The sequence below is a fragment of the Mangifera indica genome, chromosome 9, assembly GCF_011075055.1.
Source record: "Mangifera indica cultivar Alphonso chromosome 9, CATAS_Mindica_2.1, whole genome shotgun sequence".
NCBI classification, from domain to species: domain Eukaryota; kingdom Viridiplantae; phylum Streptophyta; class Magnoliopsida; order Sapindales; family Anacardiaceae; genus Mangifera; species Mangifera indica.
In genome coordinates, this window is record NC_058145.1 from 13,112,783 (window position 1) to 13,133,316 (window position 20,534).

Consider the following 20,534-nt stretch of genomic DNA (forward strand, 5'->3'; position numbering starts at 1 on the left):
CAAGAAAGTAAGGTCCTTCTGAGATGAGACTTCACCCTCGACCCCAATACACTTGTTTAAAGTAGCCCATTGAGAAAAAGCACCAGAGCTCAATTATTTTTCGATGATGAGCCTCTCACAATCCAGCCTGGAAGAGTTTGGACTCAGGCTTATGATAAGTGATATGAAACTTGGAACAACTAAGCTTGTCGTTAGCACAGGTTGGCTATGTGCTAGCTCCTTGGAAGAGTTTCGACTTATGACTTATGATAAGTGATGTAATTTGAAACTTGGGAGAACCAAACTCAATACTGATGCGATTTGGTTATATGCTGGAGTTCTGTTACAATTGGACTAATATTGCAATATACATCACCACTTGTGCTGTAAAATTGCGGTGTGGTTTTAATATCAAATAATAGAAATCTTAAGAGTCATAAGTCAAATATAAATTATATACTAAAAACTTATACTTTTCAATATAAGATCTAAGTTTCATACTTTAAACTTGAGATTTTATCATTAAGTTGGTATACTATTAAATTAATTTGATAATTTTAGCATATGCACATACTTTTTATATATTAGAATTTAACAGAGTATATTAAGACACGTCTTACTCTGTCTAATACATCTTCAATGTTTTGTTTATAAAAAGCATTTCACGCTTAATATAAACACTAATACTAATAAGAGATTGCCAAAAGTGCTTGTGATAGCTTCTCATAGAGGAAACCATTTGCTTTAGAGTCATCTGCGGACCAAACAAATATACCATTGAGTTCGTTTTGACTCCTTAGCATAATGCAGGCTTCAAAGAACCCTTCATTTGGTGATAGACCCCTGCTTCCATCACTAATAAAGCTTACCAGGACCTTACCACCATCATAATTTGCGCTTTGCGTCTTGAAGTAATTCATAAACTGAGTAACATTGGTTCCCTCATCATAAGCATAAAACTGGAAGTTGACATAATCTATCAGGTGACCATGATTTTTCCACAAGGTCATGTAATGGCTCTGAATTTGGTCGTTGTCGAATGGAGCTATTGAAGCAAAAGAGATTATCCCATTATTCTTGAGCGTTTTTATAAGGGACCCAATGCATTCAGAAAACGTATTAGGATCAGCATTGAAGTGTTCATAGTCAATGTCGATGCCGTCCAAATTGTATTGTTGGATGACGCTTGTGAGTGAAGAAACAGCATTGGAGACCCAGGAGTCCACTGAGGAAGGGTTGAAGTAAGCGTTTTGATTACCCACGGTGTTTCCTCCAAGGCTCACTGCAACTTTGACATTTGAATACCGGCTTTTGATGGAAGAAACTTGTGAAGGGCTAAGATTATCGGAGTCCCAGAAGACGTTGAATTTTCCATTGGTGGGTGACGGAGAGTTTGAGGTGTTGTAGTCGATGGCAAAAGAGAGAATAAAGTGGAATTCAACGTTTGAGTTAATAGGAACATCGCTGAATTTGACATTGTTAAATTCAGCTCCTATGTATTCTCTAAAGAGGTTTGAGTTCTTTGGGGTCGATGCATTGCAGGGGAAAAGAAATTGAAAAGTGAGAAGGGCAATGCAGAGAACTTTGATGAGTTCCATTGCAATTGAAGATTAGATTTGAGGTGTAGCCTTTAGCTGAAATGAATTGTCTGATTAGATGTTATTATATACATTTTTTAACTTTTGAATTCATACTCTAATATTGTTGTTTATTGGCCGTCATAGAAAGCATTGTATCTTCCAGTCAAGGACGGCAATCCTGAGGACCGCTGTGAGAGGGCAAAATGGGCAGCCAAGTGGCATTGCAGCAGAGAAACAGTTAAAGCGGCAGGTGATCCTGCAACAGAATCTACAGCATTCATCCAAGTGGAAGCACAGCTCAACAATATTATGATAAGAAGGTTGCCCATCAAGTTTGTAAATTGTATAGGAAATTTCCGGAAAGATGAAAATTGATTCTTCAGTGCACCTTTTTTCTTTTCCCTTTCCTCTCAGCAACTTCACCTAGCATAACAGCTCTGAAAACTTTCAATCCTCACTACCACAATTTGAAGTAAGGGCAACTCACCAAATACTTGTCTTTATGAGTAATCTTATATAACAGAGAAACGAAAATGTGAAAACACATTTTTTAAAAAATATAAAAAACAGAAATATAAAAGAAACTTATAAATATAAAAAATATAAATTTTTTTATAAATATAAAATTTTTATAATAAAAATATAAAAAATTATATAATATAAAAATAAATAATTAAAAAAATAAGAAAAAGAATGATACGATAAAATGAAATCATAAAACACTTTGTAAATTGTTCTTACATAAACATATATAGATATTAAAGAAAAAAATAACAATTCACATTAATCTATATAACATATCAGGGAGAAGATGAGTAACACACAAAAAAAAGGAGAGAAGATAAGAAACACGATGGAAAGTGGAGAGAAATGAATTTAGAATGAGATATGGGGACACTTAAGGTTTGAGAATGTAAAAACGTATGTTTAATCAATTTCAAAAATTTTCTTTTAATTGGAATGCATTTAAAAATTTTCAAAATGCCTTCAAAACGTTTCGTATCAGTTTTGAGGCGTTTCGAAAATAGAAATATTTTCGAAACTTAGACAAGCAGCCCACGGTGATGAGTTTCCGTGCTTCCTAGCAGTAATCTATGGTTGATTACTACATGGCTGACATGTCTGTCAGTCCAAAAGACATAATAATGCCATAATAGTGTTCTTAATAAATATACCATAAATATAAGTTCTTCAATTGTGCAGAAAGGCAACCAGCAAAATGCACAAACTTTTTGATTCATAGTGAGAAGAACAGGGTGCAGACCAATCGGCTATGTGAAAAATTTCAGATTCTTTAAGTGGCATGAGTAATCAGGAGAAAATTCAAGAATGAATTTGAGATAGAAAGGCGACCATAATACTGAGAAGGCATATACTGCTTATTGATACAAAAGTCCTCCACGGACTTTCAATTATTTTGAGCAAAGTAATATTTAAGGTGTAATTGAGAAGTTGTTACTCTGCTTGAAACTAGTGCGGATTTGCAAGTAATGCTTGTGATTCCTTCTCATAGCGGAAACCATTTGCCTTGGAGTCATCTGCACACCAAACAAAGATACCATGAAGTTTGTTCTGATTCTTGAGTCTACTGCAGGCAGTAAAGAAGCCATCATCTGGTGTTAAACCGCGGCTCCCATCACTCAGAAAGCTCACCAACACCTTGCCGCCATTATAATTAGAGCTCTGTGTCATGAAGTAATTCATAAACTGAGATACAGTGGTTCCTTTATCATAAGCGTAGAATTGGAAGTTGACATAATCGATTAGGTGACCATAATTCTTCCACAAGGCCAGGTAACGATTTTGAACTTGTTCATCATCATATGGAGCAATTGAGGCAAATGAGATAACTTTATTTCTTTTGAGGGTTGATATAAGCAGTCCAATGCACTCAGAAAAGGTATGAGAATCACCTTTGAAGTGCTCATAATCAATATCGATTCCATCCAGATTATACTCCTTGATGATATGTGTTAGAGAAGAAACAGCATTTGATACCCATGAGTCTACTGAAGAAGGACTAAAGTAAGCAAAACGACTTCCCACTGTATCACCTCCGAGGCTCAAGGCCACTTTAACATTCGAATGGAGTCTCTTGATGGAAGAAACTTCAGTGGGACTAAGATTGCCAGAGTCCCAGAAGATGTTGAATTTTCCATTGGTAGGAGAGGGAGAACTTGAGGTGTCATAGTCTATGGCAAAAGAGAGAATGAAGTGGAACTCAACATTTGGGTTAATAGGAACATCAGTGAATCTGACACTCTTAAACATTGCTCCTATATACTCTCTGAAAAGCTTTGAGTTTGTAGGAGCTGCTTGCATTAATCTAGTGTTGGGGAGAGAAGCTTGTACAATGACAAGGGTAGTGAAAAGCTTGGAGATCTCCATTGCTATGAGTGAAATATGGGATATTATATATGGGTTTGTTGTCGCAGAATGAAAAGGAAAGACGAAGCACTGCAAATATTGAAACGGAAAAGAACAGAGCAATACAGACATGAAGTATGAAGAAATAAAATAAAGGAGAAGAGTCAAAGACTTTTATTTGACGAAATTTTGTATGATATTAGTCCAATAAAACTAAGCCGCCTATATGGACCGATAAATATTATTCGACGGAGCTAACTGGACCTTTGTCAGCGCCCAAGTGGCCAATCGTTTTGCTCCAATTTCTTCATCAGATAAGATATTCTAATTCTTGTGGCAGAGGATTGTGACAACCATTAGATAAAGATTTTTACCTAACTGAAACAATAGCGACATGAATATTGTCGGTTAGTCAAAGTTGCTTTAAAGAATATTCGTCTTTTGGGAAAAACAGAGAAAAATATATGCCAAAAGATAAGGACCAAGGCCAACAGAATGAGGGGCCTAACCTACATGCCAAGGTATTTCCAGGAAATTGTTAAGGTATCCATGCAAAGATCGATAACTTCACAATAAAAAATTTTAATTTGCAAATAATTATTTTAAAAAATATTAAAACTTTTTTAAATTTAAAATTCCACATATATATATATATATTTATTTTATCTTTATCTTTTTAAATAAATATATCAATATATATTAATAATATATATATATCATATTATAAGATATATACGTTATTATATTATATTAATTTGATATATTTTATAATATATATTATTTTTTATTAAAATATATGTTATATATCATATGATGTTAATAATCATAAATAACTTTATTAGGATTAACAATTAAGTTTAAACACACTATTAAATTTGAGCAATCGATGTATATTTTATGCTTTCCTCTGCATGAGAATCCTGCACATCAAGGATAAGGGAGTACCAGCAGTGCGGTTGAATCAAGGGTTCCCAAAGAAAAACCTACAAAAAAGACACGTGATACAAGAAAAATATTATTTTATTATTAATAGCCGAAGGATGACGGCAGAGGAAAAGTGAATTACGATATTTTCGAATTATTAAAAAAGTCAAAATGCGTTCTCAAGAATGGTCCACACACAATACCCTTATAGCGTGGGAATCAATGTTTCGCCTGTTCTCAACTAATGATGTTAGCCTTAAAGTGCGTTTGGTTGAGAGAATTTATTATTATTTTAATAATTTATTTTTTATTTTTTATTTAATTTATCAATAATAAAAGATTACAGTAATTTTTATTATCAATACTGATGTGACAGATAATATAAGTGATAATCTGATTACCACTTTTACCTTAGGTATTTAAAGATTATTGAGGTAATCTTAAGTTTATTATAGAAAAATTATTATTTATTAATTTTTTAAGATAAAAATAAATTTATTTTTAATTAATATGACAAATAATATAAAAAATATTTAAAAATAATTATATTTAATAACATTTAAGTAAAATAATTTACTAGTAATTTTTTATTATTAAATTTTATCAAACATAATAATCATTTATACCCAGTAATCTTATAAGTAATCTATTTTCAAGATAATCTTTCTATTTTAGTAATCAAATATTACCCAAATCAAACACCTCCTTCAGGTTTTTATCTAAACTCGGTGGGGAGTTGACAAAAAGTGAGTGGCCAATTTCGTTTAAAGATAAGAAATAATATGCATTACAGTCACTTTCATGGCTGTATTTTCATGTGAAGGCCGGTTATAGCAGTAGAAAAAGGAGAAACGGATAATAATTGCCAGTCTATCTCTAAATGCTATAAATTTAATATCAATAAAATTATATATGTATAAATAATAAATATAATTTTATATATAAATAATATATTATTATATAATATATAAATTTATATTCATTATTATTTAGTCTGTCAACCTTATGCCTGGGTCAACTTTAATCATTTTCTAAGATGAGGTTTCTACCTAGTAGAAGCACCACAGAGCTCGATAATTTTGCGATGCTGACCCTCTCAAGATCCAGCCTAGAAGAGTTTTAAATCTTTTAGTCCACTTATAACGGTCGAATGTTACAATAAACGTAGCTCGTAACGCCGTCACTGCCGGCTCGAAAGCCAACCACGCCGTTTAACGCCCTTAAAACTTTTAGTTCTGTTTTTGAACTTTTTGTTTTTTGTACTTATAAATAGATACAAATAAATTGATCGCCATTGATTCACTCACTCTCACAAGCTTACTCTTTCTCAATAGAATCTTATAGCTCTCTCAGAAAAATTGTCGCCATTGATTTAAAGAATATCGTCAACTTATCCAAAGGCCGGCATTTCTTGCTTCATTGCTGTAAGTTTTATCGAAAGCTTCTGATTTTATTATGAATCGATCCGTTAAGTTTTGATCGATATGTTCTTGTATCTGTTTTAAGCAAAATAATTTTCTCACATTGTACTTTTCTCTACATTTTTTGTTTCTGAGTTGACTGAGTGAGTAGTTACTTGGAGTGAATTTATTTTTTTGAGATTCACTCAACAACGTCGTTGCATGTGAAATATTTTGATGTTTATTTTTTGTTGTTGAGCTAATATATGGTGAATTTGTGTTTTTACATGTAAGTTTCTTTTGTTTTGATTAGAGTTGAATTGAGTCAGTGAGATTTACCTGATTATGAGATACAAGTGTGTAGGAAAAGGAATGGATTCTTCTCAGATACAGCAGAGGAGAGGAGGTTTGGTGTCATTATCACCATCACAGACACCACATTCAAGTGATAAATCCGCACGAGATCTCCGATCTAACGATTCCAGTTCAAGTAAACATGATAAAGATAAAGGTGTAAACGTAAGATAATTTCAAATTGTTTTGATCGATGTGTTGTTAAACCTACATTTGAGTTTTCATATTGTTTGTTTTATGAATTTTTAAGGCCGTTGAATGTGGATGAAATAAGAGTACACACACCCATGATAATTTCTTGTCATGAGACTAGACGAGAAGTTTCTGCTATCCAGAATATTGCTAACAAGCAGATTGATAGAACCTTTCTGTTTGACAAGGTTTGCTTTTGCTTCTTCAATTCATTTGATCAGTGGTTGTTTGCTCTGTTGCGAGTATGAATCTTATGTATTTTGTTTAGATCTTTGGCCCAATGTCCCAGCAAAAGGACTTGTATGATGTGGCAGTATCACCTATTGTATATGAAGTTCTTGAGGGGTATAACTGACACTATATTTGCTTACGGTCAGACTGGAACTGGGAAAACATACACAATGGAAGGAGCGGCAAGGAAGAAGGTTTGATAAATTTGATTATTAACAATATAATATTTTGAGTTATATTGTATACATTTGTGACTGAACCTATTTGGTTTCTGTAGGATGGAGAATTTCCAAGTGATGCAGGTGTTATCCCAAGAGCTGTTAAACAAATCTTTGACATACTGGAAGCTCAGAATGCTGAGTACAGCATGAAAGTTACATTTCTAGAGCTGTGTAATGGGGAGATATCTGATCTTTTGGCCCTAGAGGAAACTTCAAAATTTACAGATGATAAATCTAAAAAGCCTATAGCTCTTATGGAAGATGGAAAAGGAGGTGTTTTTGTTAGAGGCTTGGAAGAAGAGATTGTGACTACCGCCAATGAAATTTACAAAATCCTGGAAAAAAGGTTCTGCAAAAAGGCAAACTGCAGAGACTCTTCTTAACAAACAAAGTAGTCGTTCTCATTCGATATTTTCAATTACAATTCACATAAAGGAGTTTAGTCCAGAAGGTGAAGAGATGATCAAGTGCGGAAAGCTTAATCTTGTTGACCTTGCTGGTTCTGAGAATATATCACGTTCTGGTGCAAGAGAGGTATGTCATGGTTTCATCAATGTTGACTGTATACGACCACTAATGCAATTATGGTGGGAGCTCAGAAAAGTGTGCCTTCTTCAGTAATCTTACTACTGTTAGATTGTGCTTCTGGTTTATTTTTTACCTCTGATAGAAGAACTCACCTCTTTCAGGGCAGGGCAAGGGAAGCAGGAGAGATCAATAAAAGCTTGCTCACTCTTGGTCGTGTAATAAATACTCTTGTTGAGCACTCTGGCCATGTCCCTTACAGGTACAGATTATAGTTTATACAATGCATTCTTAGTGGCAGTTGGGCTGGGTTTGCAGATCCTGTGAGTTAGTTTGATGCAAGCTATTTGCTCTTAATTTCAGGGATGGCAAACTAACAAGATTATTGAGAGATTCATTGGGAGGGAAAACAAAAACATGTATTATTGCTACAATATCACCTTCCATCCATTGCATGGAGGAAACTCTCAGCACTCTAGATTATGCACACCGCGCCAAAAACATCAAGAATAAACTGGTGGTCTGTGGCCCTTTCATTATTATTACATACACACTGGTTTTAGCAACTTGGTTTTTATGTTCTTAAGATAAATTTTCTTACATTCTGCTTATGGTTTTAATTTGTTTTTCAAATCAGATTAATCAGAAGATGATGAAATCTGCAATGATGAAGGATCTGTATTCTGAAATTGACTGGCTCAAACAAGGTAGTTGGTTGCTTCTTGCAGATTTGACCCTAAGAATATCGATTAATTATTCTCAAATTATAGGGTTCTGAAATTAATTTGTATGATATTTGATGTTTCTTTTATGCTCTATCAGAGGTCTATGCTGCTAGGGAGAAAAATGGGATTTTCATACCAAGGGATTGTTATCTTCAAGAGGAAGCTGAGAAGAAGGTTCTGTTCCTTAATAATTTGTGTGATGCATTTATTGCCTGAGTTCAAATGTTGTGTTGGAGATTTTTTTAATTAATTCTTTTGCATCAGGCTTTCAATGCAGGCAATGGCTGAAAAAATAGAGCGCATGGAAATTGTATTAGAATCCAAGGACAAGGTACATTTCTTTCAATGTCATATTTCCTTGCAGTTCTTTCAAGTTTCTATCTTTGAGTCGGCTCATTATTTCATCATTTGTGATCAGCAAGTGATGGAACTCCAGGAACTCTACAATTCTCAGCTACTATTGACTGCAGAACTAAGTGAGAAGCTTGATATAACTGAGGTATTTTCACATTTGTGTGGTCAACCTGCAGACCTTTTTCTTTTTTTTTGGTCTATGCCACTTAACTTTTCTACTTTTTTAAGGTCCAATGACTAACCTCTCTTTTCCTTAAAACTTCAGCAAAAACTTGAGGAAACTGAACATGCATTGTCTGATCTTGAAGAAAAGCACAGGCAGGCAAATGCAACAATTAAAGAAAAAGAATTTCTGATATCCAATCTTCTCAAGTGTGGTGAGCCAACCATCATACTGTGCAGGACATTTTCACATTGCACTTTCTGTCTCGCTTCATAAATTGTATTGTTGGTAATGAGACTGAAGAAAATATCTTGGGGTAGCACCCATCATATGTTCAATATTTTTAGAGTTGGATTTTGTGGAGACATTCATTTGTATACAAGTCAACTTTATAGGATTGCTTTTGATAGATCTAATGAACTTTTATCAAGACATTGCAGAATCATTTATGTCAATCTTTTGGTTTGTGTAGTTTGACACTTTTGATACTAAGTATTGCATTTTTAACAATATTATTGCCACTTTCTGACTAGCATATATTTTTAATTTTTCAGAAAAAGCACTAGTTGAGCGTGCATTTGAGCTTCATACAGAACTAGAAAATGCTGCATCAGACGTGTCCAAATTATTTTCCATAATATGTCCGTATGTTTGGAAATCAAGTATAGTTCTGATCTTAAGTGATCATCTACAAAGCTAATGCTAGACTGTCCTTGATCATGGTTGCTCTTCAGAGCAAAAGGATAAAATCGAGGAACAAAACAGAGTACTTATTCAAAAATTCCAGTACCAATTGACGAAGCAGCTTGAAATCCTGCACAAGACTGTGGCTACATCTCTGACTCAACAAGAGCGGCAACTGAAAGACATCGAAGAAGACATGCAGTTATTTGTATCAACCAAGGCTGAGGTAAGATCTAAAATATACCTCTATTTACATTTTCAGACATAATATTCAGTCTAAGCAAGATTATTTTTTGATGTGTTCAAGGCTATTCAAGAACTTCAAGGAAGGTTAGGAAAATTAAAGGCTATCTGTGGTTCTGGTATCAAAGCTTTGGATGATATGGCTGGAGAACTTGATGAGAATTCTCAGTCGACTTTCAGTGATTTAAATTCTGAAGTTTCTAATCATGCACGTGCATTAGACGATGTTAGTAACACTTAAACTAATAGTTTTAAGAGACACGTTGTAACACCCCAGGTCCAATAACCCGGTCCACTGTTAAGATATTGTCCACTTTGGACACACAGTCCATCATGGGTTTGCTTCTGGGCTTTGCAACCCAAAACGCGTCTTAACAGTTAAGGAGCTCACAGGCTATTTAACCAATCCAATTCTCCCACCACTAACCAATGTGGGATCCATAGACAGAGTACACACAGACCTAGCATCTCTCCCGTGCTTTGTCGATGTGGGATTCGCCTAGGGGTATTACATACACCCCCTCTTACGGGACTCAGCGTCATCGCTGAGGTTTGCCCCACTATCGTTCAAGAGGACGCGCAGAGTTGCTCTGATACCATTTGTAACACCCCAGGTCCAATAGCCCGGTCCACTGTTAAGATATTGTTTACTTTGGACACACAGTCCATCATGGGTTTGCTTCTGGGCTTTGCAACCCAAAACGCGTCTTAACAGATAAGGAGCTCACAGACTATTTAACCAATCCAATTCTCCCACCACTGACCAATGTGGGATCCATAGACAGAGCACACACAGACCTAACATCTCTCCCGTGCTTTGTCGATGTGGGATTTGCCTAGGGGTATCACACACGTTCCCTTTTTCTGTATGTGGTTGCATCTAACGTTAAATTCGATGGATCAGCTATTCAGGGGAATCGCTTCAGAAGCTGATGCTTTACTGAATGATCTTCAAAGTGGTCTTCACAATCAAAAGGAGAAGCTAACTGCAGTTGCGCAGCAACAATGTGAGGTCAGTAGTTCTTTTATGTTTCAACTGACTATTCCTCGATGGGTGTTTTAATAATTATCTCCTTTTATCTGAATGTATTTGCATTTGATTCTTAATACAGGCTCATTCTAGAGCCGTGGAAAATGCAAGATCAGTTTCTAAAATAACAGTAAACTTTTCAAGACCCTAGACATGCATGCCTCCAGTCTAACTCAAATTGTGGAAGAAGCACAAACAGTCAATGATCAGAAGCTATCTGAATTTGAAGAGAAGTTTGAGGTGGTTATGATGCTTGATTTGAACTGCATGGATCTTCATCAGGGTCTTAAATTATTAAATTAAAATGCTTTCTTATTAACACTTGTAGGAATGTGCGGCCGATGAAGAAAGACAATTATTGGAAAAAGTTGCACAGCTGCTTGCAAGTTCAAATGCTAGGAAGAAACAGCTGGTATCTGTTACTTTTTTGTGCTCAACAGCTGTATCAGCTCTAACCTCGTTCTTGATCTGTATGTTGCCTTTCAGGTTGTATGTCGATTAAAGAACTTTTCCTATTTGTTCCTAGGTTCAAATGGCAGTGCATGATCTCCAGGAGAGCACATCTAGCAGAACCAACCGACTACAGAAAGAAATGTCAACCATGCAAGATTCCACTTGCTCCGTTAAAGCAGAGTGGAAACTGCATATGGAAAAAACAGAATCCCACTATCTTGAGGATATGTCTGCTGTAGAAAGTGGAAAGAGAGATCTGGAAGGGGTTCTTCAAAACTGGTATGGACTGGTAAAATTATAATATTGTGCAATATTAACAACAGATCTACTGCTTAAATAATTTTTGGTTTTTGTTTACTGAACTTTAAACAAACTTTTTCAGTTTGAAGAAGGTTTCAATGGGTGCACAACAGTGGCAAATGATCAAGAATCCTTGCACAATCTGGAAAAGGGCAATGTTGCTTCTGTGGATTCCATTGTTAGGTATGGTACTTCCATGAAATCTGGTTTCTTATCGAAGAAAAACAATTTTCAATTCACAATCTTTGAGACATTTTTTGTTTGTTTGTCTTTTACTTTGTTCTTTTCACAACCAGAGGAGCAATGGAAGCCAATCAGAATCTACGTGGTCAGTTCTCTTCTGCTGTGTCAACTGCGCTTGACGATGTGAATCTCGCAAACAACAATCTCCTTACATCCATTGACTGTCAGTATTTATTTGCATATTCTTGGATTTCAAGGGTGTTGGTTGGTTATATCATAAGCTTTTTATAAACTAATAAAATTCTTACAGATTCATTACAACTTGACCAAGACACAAGTACAAATCTCAATTCCATGATATTACCATGTTGCGAGGATTTGAGAGAACTGAAGGGTGGTCACTACCACAAGATTGTAAAAATTACAGAAAATGCAGGAAAATGTCTTTTGGATGAGTACACGGTAAGATTGCGAATTGTGCTTTTACATTTTTTAATTTATGAAAATTGCAGTTGAATAGCTTAACTCAGTATCATAACTAAATTTAGTTTCCTTAAATGATTTTCATGTCTCCAAAAATATTTGTGCAAGAGAGAGCTAGAATAGAGCAACTTTATGTGGTAGAAAGGAAAGAAAGATTGCATAGCGAACTAGCAATTATATTGCCGGAGAGACACCAACACGCATACACTCTAAAACCAGATTACTTGTGTGCTGGTTAACCTCTTACATCTAACAATTCTTCTTTTACAGGTGGATGAATCATCTTGTTCAACACCTAAGAAGAGGTCATTCAATCTTTCAAGCACAGAATCAATCGAGGAACTCGGAACTCCTGCATTTGAGGAATTGTTAAAGTCATTCTGGGATGCAAAATCTACAAAGCAAGCGAATGGGGATGTAAAACGCGCAGGGCTAGCATATGAGGCATTACAGTCGTTAGGGGACTCCAGAGTTCCTCTCACTGCTATTAACTGAAGTGAATGGGGAACACAGAGAAAGACAGCTGAATATAGTGGTAAGATTCTGTACAGAATATATCAACTCTCTGGCCAAGCTTATTCATTAATTATTTGTTTAAAGAATTTAATTAGGGGTTTAGAAAATGATTAGTACTATATATATACATTTTTTAGTACTCAAATAATATGTCATCATGTGATTGAATATTTTTTTATATTTAATTTAAAATTATCTAATCATATAATAACGCATCTGTATATCTATTTGTGTATACATAATTTTATTGTTTAAGTGTTTTTTTTTTCTCTTTTAAGTTGCCGCCTATAGCCAAAATTCTGAATTCGTCAATATTAACAAATTTGAAGAAATAAATTTCTTTGGACAAGAGAATCCTTGGGTGGCTTGTCATTGATGTGTGGCAATGGGCGGAGATCAACTGCGACACATGAAGTACTGCATTCAAATAGGGGAAATGTCCAGTTGCAAAGATCTTTGTGATGCATTTTTACATGACATCCACTCCATTACTGAGCCCGAGCTTGACAAATTTACTGAATTGATACAATCAAAGACAGAAAGGAAATCATATTGACCTGGTTGATGTCTGAAAGTTTGGCACACATTCATTGTCGCAGTCAAGTTTCTATTTTGAGCATAATATTACATATATAACAAATTATACGAATTTATTAATACTACTTGATGTGATAACACCTACTTGAATAATTTTTAAGATAGATAAAAATAAATATTTATATTATAAAATCATAATCTGTCACCTCAAATTGTATGAATAAGTTTATATAATTTATTTATACATTTAATATTATTTCTATTTTAATATACCCTTGACATGCTTTAAGGGGGTTAAACCCCGTATATTTTATTGCCCATATATTACAGGAACATTTTAGGTGAAGTAGCTATAAAATTAACTACCAAACCCAAAGTTATAATAATAATAATAACAATAAAAAAAAGCCAGAATACAACCTGCAGGTTGGATAACCAAAAGTAATGAAGGAAAAAATAAGAGCACCAAACCCCAGCAGGTTGGATAGACAACCTGCGTTACTTTAAACAATACAAATTAACATCATTAATCTAGCATGTGAAGCACGTAAAGACATCAAAAAGCCATAATACAGAGAAGAAGAACATACCTTCAACTTTCATCCCTATAAGTAGGCAGATAGACATACACTGCAGATTGCAAATTAGGATTACGAATGTGAGTCCAACCTACCATCCGCAAGCCAATGCCACCACCTATTGGGCTTCCAAGTGCAATGTATAATATAAACATCACACTTCCGAAGTCGCAATCATCATAACTTCCGTTTAAAGCCAGGAATTCTCAATCAACAAAGTATTGTAATGGCATGCACAACAGCAAGTGACTCTAACAAATTAAAATTCTATCATTCAGGACTTGACACACAGACAGAGATGAATGCCTTGAATTATCTCAACCTGTAGCAGACTAGCATATCCAAGCAGGATATCCCAAAGACTGCAAAAAGGATGAGGCCAAAAGCTACAAAAGAAAATGTTGGCAGATTGTCTAGTCTAGTCCATAGCTTTGGAACAAAATAAATATTATTGAAACAAAATACAACTTAATAGCCTTCTCTTTTCTCTCTTAGACAAAAATTAGGACCCAGCATTAACATATTATAAAGTTTATAACTAGTTAAAAGGGTAAAATGATCTAAGAAGCCTAACAGAATATATACATAAGTACTCCCTCACACCAACATGTTTTGACAACAAAAACACAATATGGGTTCTCATCTAGGCCATATCAAAGGAAGGCATGAATTCACCAAACTTTGGCTGCTCAATGGAAAAATTGAACTATTTTTATCAAATTTTTAGAATATTTAGTAACAAAAAATATTATTTTATGGGATGCAGAATTATATTATCCACCTGCACTGAACATATTCTTGGCCTCAACAAATTGACTAGCTATTCTACATTCGCATTGGAATCAAATATACATGTGACCTTCAATCCATAAAACACAGCATCAACTGGATGTTGCCTTCATATTGGTGAGCCATTAAGCCTGCAAATAATCATTTTTTTGCTTTGTTAGAAAACCCCCAAGAAGTATGGAAACAACAATAAATATTAAGCCCATAGCATTCCCTCACAACTAAATGAATAAACAAATATAAATAAATAAAACAAAACAAAACATAATCCTTCTAATCACATGAAAGGCTACAAACTTTAGATTCTAAATTATCCAATTCTAGTTTCACCATTTAAAACACGTAATCCATGAACAACATGCTCCAAATAATTTATCTATAATTGACCAAAGAGGCAACAAAAAGGATTGATGCCAATCTTCAAACTGGGCTATCTTTTCCCTAAAATGTCCTTGAGCAACTAAATACTCCTCCGTAGTGCCATTAATGACTTCCACAATCTTTGAAAAATACATATTTCTTTTCTAGAAAGAATCATTATCTTGGGCAACGATACAAGCCTCATCAGGTGCTTTATCTTGCTGGAACATTTACATGACAACATGAACCTACAAATGCTTCTAGTAATTTGCTATGGAAGACCTCTCCGAACATCCAGTGGTTGTTACCTTGGCATAATCAACAAGTAGCTAACATAGTTTCAACATAACTTATTAGAGCCAAGAAAAAACTTGGGACAGAATGAGTTCACTCAAATGTCCAGATTATACGTTTATTTCATACTATATGCACCAAAACCACAACCAAATAATAAGATCGATTATGAAAATTAATTAAACAAAATGTACAGACCATCTACAACTCATTTAAGTTATAAATAGATACACAAGCAACAAAACGAAAGGGATGATGAAAATGGAAACTACCTGAAAATTCCATCACAATAAGCTTGCACTTAAGAGTCCTACTGGCCTTTCTCTTCCAAATGTTTCATCATCAAAATCTTCATTTGTTGAATTTTCTTGACATAGCAACTTGTTCTCTTGCACGGGATTGCAGTTAAGAGCCTCCCAATCCATTGGATGCCTGTGGTGCGCATTACCTTGCTCTGACCCATGATTGTTATCAACATTGTCCCCTGCATTTGGTCTGCCATCACCACTCACTGGTTTCTTATCATCATTGATAGATTGTGGCTCAACATTGAGATCAGAGCCCAAATCATATCCAGCCTGATCATCAGTTCCATGAAAAGCCACAGTTACTGCTGCTTGTTCAGATTGCTCAGCAGGATCTTTTTTCTGCCTTTTCCATTTCTTTGTAGATGAAGTTCCATCATCCTCAAAATCTTCTTCTTCTCTGTCTCTATGTAAATAAACCCACAATTTCCGCTCAGAATCGAACTGCACACAAGGATCACGTTCGTAATGCAAACGGTCCAGTGCTCCACTAACAATTTGGTTAACTTGTGCATCAGACACATCTTCAACAATATATTGAGAATCTCTTATTAAAGTACAAACATCTGCCCTGGTGCCAATACTACTAGGCAGTCTGGCAGCTGCATCTCTCACAAGACACAGAATTGTAACATGAGGCGGTCGATCACGCTTCAACATAAAATGGTCTCGGGCTTTCGAAGTTGGCTTACCACCACACCTTCTCAAAGGAGCAACAATGGATTTTTTTCCATCAGCAGCTGTATAAGAGAAAGCCCTATCAGGAATGGAATATCTAAGTACTTCCTCCCGACGAAAATAAGCTCTCACTTCTTCAGTACTTGGGCTAATAGTGTTAAGGCTCTTCTGAGCTCTTAGGTCTCTGAACCGATCTTTCTCATCCTGGTTGAACTGCATCAGTGACGCAGGAGGAGCAGGAAGACTTCCTATCTGCTGAAGTGTTTCCTGACCACTCTTCAGCCAATTTGCAAATGAATCAACCAACTTGACAAGCATCTTGTGAGGAAGTCCCCAAGCTTCAGGTGAAGTCACAACCTCATTCGTCTCTTCATCAGTTGAGATATGAGACACTGGGCCCACCCAGGACCAACTTTTCATAGATTTTTCATAGGTCACAAGCATCTTCCAACCTTTTGCCCCCAAAGGGGCTGTTTTCGACGAAAATATCTTAAGAACTCCTCTGATCAAATCCTGAAGTGGCTCTTGTGTCTCAAGAATACAAGGATCTCCAGGATTTGATCTCACACGGTTAACAATGTCCTGAACAGTAAGAGAAGGCACCTTTCCTTGCCCGAGACAGTCTAAGTTATTGACATCAGCATTCTCGTTAGAAACAACACCATTAACTTCACCTTCATGCTTTTGATTCAGCTCCTCTCTAGGTTTGCCAACTTCTAATGAATCTTCTGTAAGTGGAGTAACCATTGCCACGCGAACTGCTGAAAGAAGATGCATAATGGAGAAAGAGAAGCCAGTATGAACTGTAGGTGTAATCAAAGTAAAAGGCTTTTTTTGTGGTTTTGTTTCCAGTTCATCATCCACAACTCCTGCTTCTGTAACAGGCGGCTCCAAAGTTTCCATATCTGGAGTGCCAGAATCAGCTTCCAGTTTCCTTTTTCCCTTCTTCTTCTTCAAGAAAGTGGAATCAGCAATTTGCTGCTGATCTCTTCCATCCACAGCCACCACATCCCCTCTCAGTTTTCTTTTCTTCGTCAGCAAGTTGCACTCTACTAATGAAGCCTCAGATTTTTCCCTACCTTTCTTCCCCATTCTGCCTTGTTTGCCACCATTAACTAATACTCGTGTTTCAAATGAATCATCATCATCATCAACAAAATATTCATGGGCAAGTTCTTCTTTCTGCTTTCTCTCAGCAGGAAAGGCCTTCAGTGATTCCTCAAGTAATTGGCCATTTTTTCCAGATTTGTAGATAGGCTTCCTGTCATTATCATCTTTAAATTTGCCCAGGCCTGACAGAGAGCTATCTTCCAAAACTCTTGCAGTAGAATTACGGAAGGGACTGTTATCACGTATCTTACCCTTCTGTTTCGTTTTCAAAGAGTAGTTCTCCATTCCTCGTATTTGTGCATGCTCACTAAAGCCACCCATCATCTTGAAGGAAGTGATTCCATCAATCACCCGTGTATTCTCTAGTTTATCTTTCTTTATAAATTTGGACTTCTTAGCATCTAGACCAGGCTTCAGTGAAGAAAATCGAAAGCCTTCAGCAACACCACCAGGGTAGGCTAACTTGCTCCGTATTAAAGGATCGCTGTCATCATCCTCATCATCATCATCAAATTGCTCAGATGAGTCTGATTCTGTTTCTTTATTTTTTACATGCTTTCTGTTACCTCTCAATGTTGCCATATCCCGCCCTTTGTTCTGTACATAATTCCCACTTATTTTCTCCTGTGATGGCTTCACTCTGAACTCAGAATATAAGAATCTGTCACTCATCTGTGGTGAAGAAGCTTTGTATGCTCTAAAATTGATATCAGGAGACTCTTTCCCACTCTTCCATTTTTTGTTTCTACTACGCCAATCATCAGATTTAAAAGGCAAATCATTGGAGAATGCCTCTCCTTGAGTTCTGTTATACCATGGTTCTGAACAATCTAATAATTCAGCTCGACTTCCTTTGAGTGGTAGCTGTGGTCGGTTTTTCAGAGACTTCATGAAGTCTCCAACTGTTTGCTTAGAATTTTCAGGATACTTAGCCTTCTTGGAAAAATCACGAGATGTTTTCATATTGAAAGGCTTTGATGCATACACTTTCGCCTCTGACAACTGAATTACATTCTTGTTTTTACCATGGGCCAGTAAATCATGCCTCGATGACATAGACAAACCCATGAAACCATCACTGCCTGATTCTTCACCTCTCCAAAAGTCGGGCTTCTTTCCCATTTTTAAAGCACCCGATTGTTCCATTATGCTACCCCGTGCAGCATTTCGATCTCTTTGAATACCCATTCCAAACAATGGATCTTCAACATCATCATCATCATCATCATCATCAACACTGAACTGATCCCTTCTCCGTAGAGAAACTCCTGACTCATACCCTGCTCCTTTATTAGGTCGAGGAGGCGCTACTCCTGAACCATAAGGCCCAGAATTCAAATCCATAAAGCGGCCCCCAGAATGCAGTTTTGACCCAGCCATCTTCAAAGTACCTTTTGCATTCTGCTTCTCATATTTTACTGGTTCCAAACTCATAAGCTGTCCTTGAGGAAAATCCAAATTTGAACCCATCACATATGGATATAGATGTCGCATTTTGTGAGCAGATTTTCTGTCCTTAAGTCTTTTGCTCCAGAACCCATCCCCTAATTCCTCTTGTCCTGATGAATCACTATCCAAATCCTCCATCTTCTCATACATCAAGCTCTTTTGACTCTCCATAATATTCAAAACCCTAAGCTTCTCCTCAATACTATACCCCCTACAATTACTCCAAGCATTCCTCATCTGACAATAATTGCTAACCATAGTATTCTGATGTTTCCTCAAATGATGATAATGTTGCCGCTTCTGAAAGAAATTCATTCCCTCCCAATAAAGCGCCACCCTAGGCTCACACAAGCCTCCTTTCAACATATCAAACAACTTCTTAATGGGGCTCCCAAAGTGGAAATTCTCACCCTCAAAAAGATCCTTCAATGTCCTCATAAAAGTATCTTGATCCATATCAGGTAAATACTTAGCTAAACCAAACTTCTCCTCATCTGTTAACAATTCATTCCACACATCAACAGACAATATATCTTCTAAACCCGAAAGATCATACAATTCAAAAGGAACAGTACAAGTTGAGTTCCCAATTTGGCAGAACTCCGCTCCAGTTTCACCTAATTCAAGCAAGTCAAAGTCATCTGAACCAGCACCTGAATCGGCATCATCATATTCATCATCATCAGACGAATCATGAATGGCTGAACTTCGTCTTTGAAGCTCGTCCTCATCACTCGACATAGTCCCCCTACTATTTGGGGAAAACTCCGAATCAAAACGAGAGACCTTGAAATTATTCTTCTCTATCGCCATTAATCACAAATCACAATAAAAAAATCCTAACTTAAAATTCTTCAATCACAGAATTTCAAAATTTTCACCGAAACTGAATCAAACAGAAAAAAAAAACTCAAAATTTCGAAATTGACAAAGCGAAAAACAATAGAAGCTTGAAACCAAACAAAAAATTTCAGATATTGACCAAAAAAGTACCTCATTCGCGAGATATTGAGATTGAGTTAGAAATAGAAGATTAACAACGAAATTCGAAACGGCATCTACGCTGCGAAAAGTTGCGAATATTTTCGGGAGCAGGTATTACCATAATTTTGGATATATTTGTCCATAGAGAAACCCTAAGAAAGAGGCGGTTTAATAATATAAGGAGATAGCGAGAAGAAAGAGTGAGGTGATGATGAAGAAGAAGACGATGGTGATTTGGAGAGGTGTGGGCCGTCTGATTAGGAGAGAAGGAGATTGTGGTAAAAAGACCGAAAAGGGCTCAAAGAGAAGGCGTGAGTGCAGAGGAAGAGAGTGCAAAAGAAGGGTTTGGCGTTTGAGAAAGACGGTGAGCGACTCAATGAGTTCGTCGCCGAGTCGAGTAAGTGACCGTTGTCGAGTCAATTTTGTCTGGGTTGTGTGATGTAGAAAGTAACATAACACAGCACAACGCAACACAACAATTTGAAAATTGGTTTTGTTCGTTGTAAAGTGGCATAAGATGAGATTTAATAATTGTCTCTTAGA

The 20,534-nt window shown here is 36.0% G+C and overlaps 3 protein-coding genes and 1 pseudogene across 5 annotated transcripts; 1 reads left to right on the forward strand and 3 right to left on the reverse strand.

Moving 5' to 3' along the window:
* Positions 1-650: 650 nt before the first annotated feature.
* Positions 651-2,091, reverse strand: LOC123226530 (chitinase 2-like). The gene has a single exon (XM_044651056.1). It carries the CDS (start codon positions 1,575-1,577, stop codon positions 666-668), a length of 912 nt encoding a protein of 303 aa, XP_044506991.1. The 5' UTR covers positions 1,578-2,091; the 3' UTR covers positions 651-665.
* An 826-nt stretch (positions 2,092-2,917) lies between these two features.
* Positions 2,918-4,116, reverse strand: LOC123225252 (chitinase 2-like). Its single transcript, XM_044649171.1, has one exon. The coding sequence runs from the start codon at positions 4,056-4,058 to the stop codon at positions 3,030-3,032; it is 1,029 nt and encodes a 342-aa protein (XP_044505106.1). The 5' UTR covers positions 4,059-4,116; the 3' UTR covers positions 2,918-3,029.
* A 1,747-nt stretch (positions 4,117-5,863) lies between these two features.
* On the forward strand, positions 5,864-13,066 carry LOC123225065 (annotated as a pseudogene).
* A 1,649-nt stretch (positions 13,067-14,715) lies between these two features.
* Positions 14,716-20,383, reverse strand: LOC123225566. Of its 3 annotated transcripts, none has more exons than XM_044649617.1 (3): positions 20,001-20,383; positions 15,738-19,758; positions 14,716-14,942 (listed from the first exon to the last, which is right to left on the reverse strand). In XM_044649617.1, the coding sequence occupies exons 1-2, from the start codon at positions 20,003-20,005 to the stop codon at positions 15,750-15,752; spliced, it is 4,014 nt and encodes a 1,337-aa protein (XP_044505552.1). In that variant the 5' UTR covers positions 20,006-20,383; the 3' UTR covers positions 14,716-14,942; positions 15,738-15,749. The 3 variants fall into 3 exon arrangements, with proteins under 3 accessions (XP_044505552.1, XP_044505551.1, XP_044505553.1); XM_044649616.1 differs by having other exon boundaries at positions 15,738-19,893; XM_044649618.1 differs by having other exon boundaries at positions 15,738-19,810; positions 20,001-20,382.
* Positions 20,384-20,534: the final 151 nt, after the last annotated feature.

Bases quoted from the DNA above. Each gene is read 5' to 3' on its own strand.
- LOC123225252 (XM_044649171.1), bottom strand. From the start codon at position 4,058: ATGTCTGTATTGCTCTGTTCTTTTCCGTTTCAATATTTGCAGTGCTTC.
- LOC123225566 (XM_044649616.1), bottom strand. From the start codon at position 19,820: ATGGCGATAGAGAAGAATAATTTCAAGGTCTCTCGTTTTGATTCGGAG.
- LOC123226530 (XM_044651056.1), bottom strand. From the start codon at position 1,577: ATGGAACTCATCAAAGTTCTCTGCATTGCCCTTCTCACTTTTCAATTT.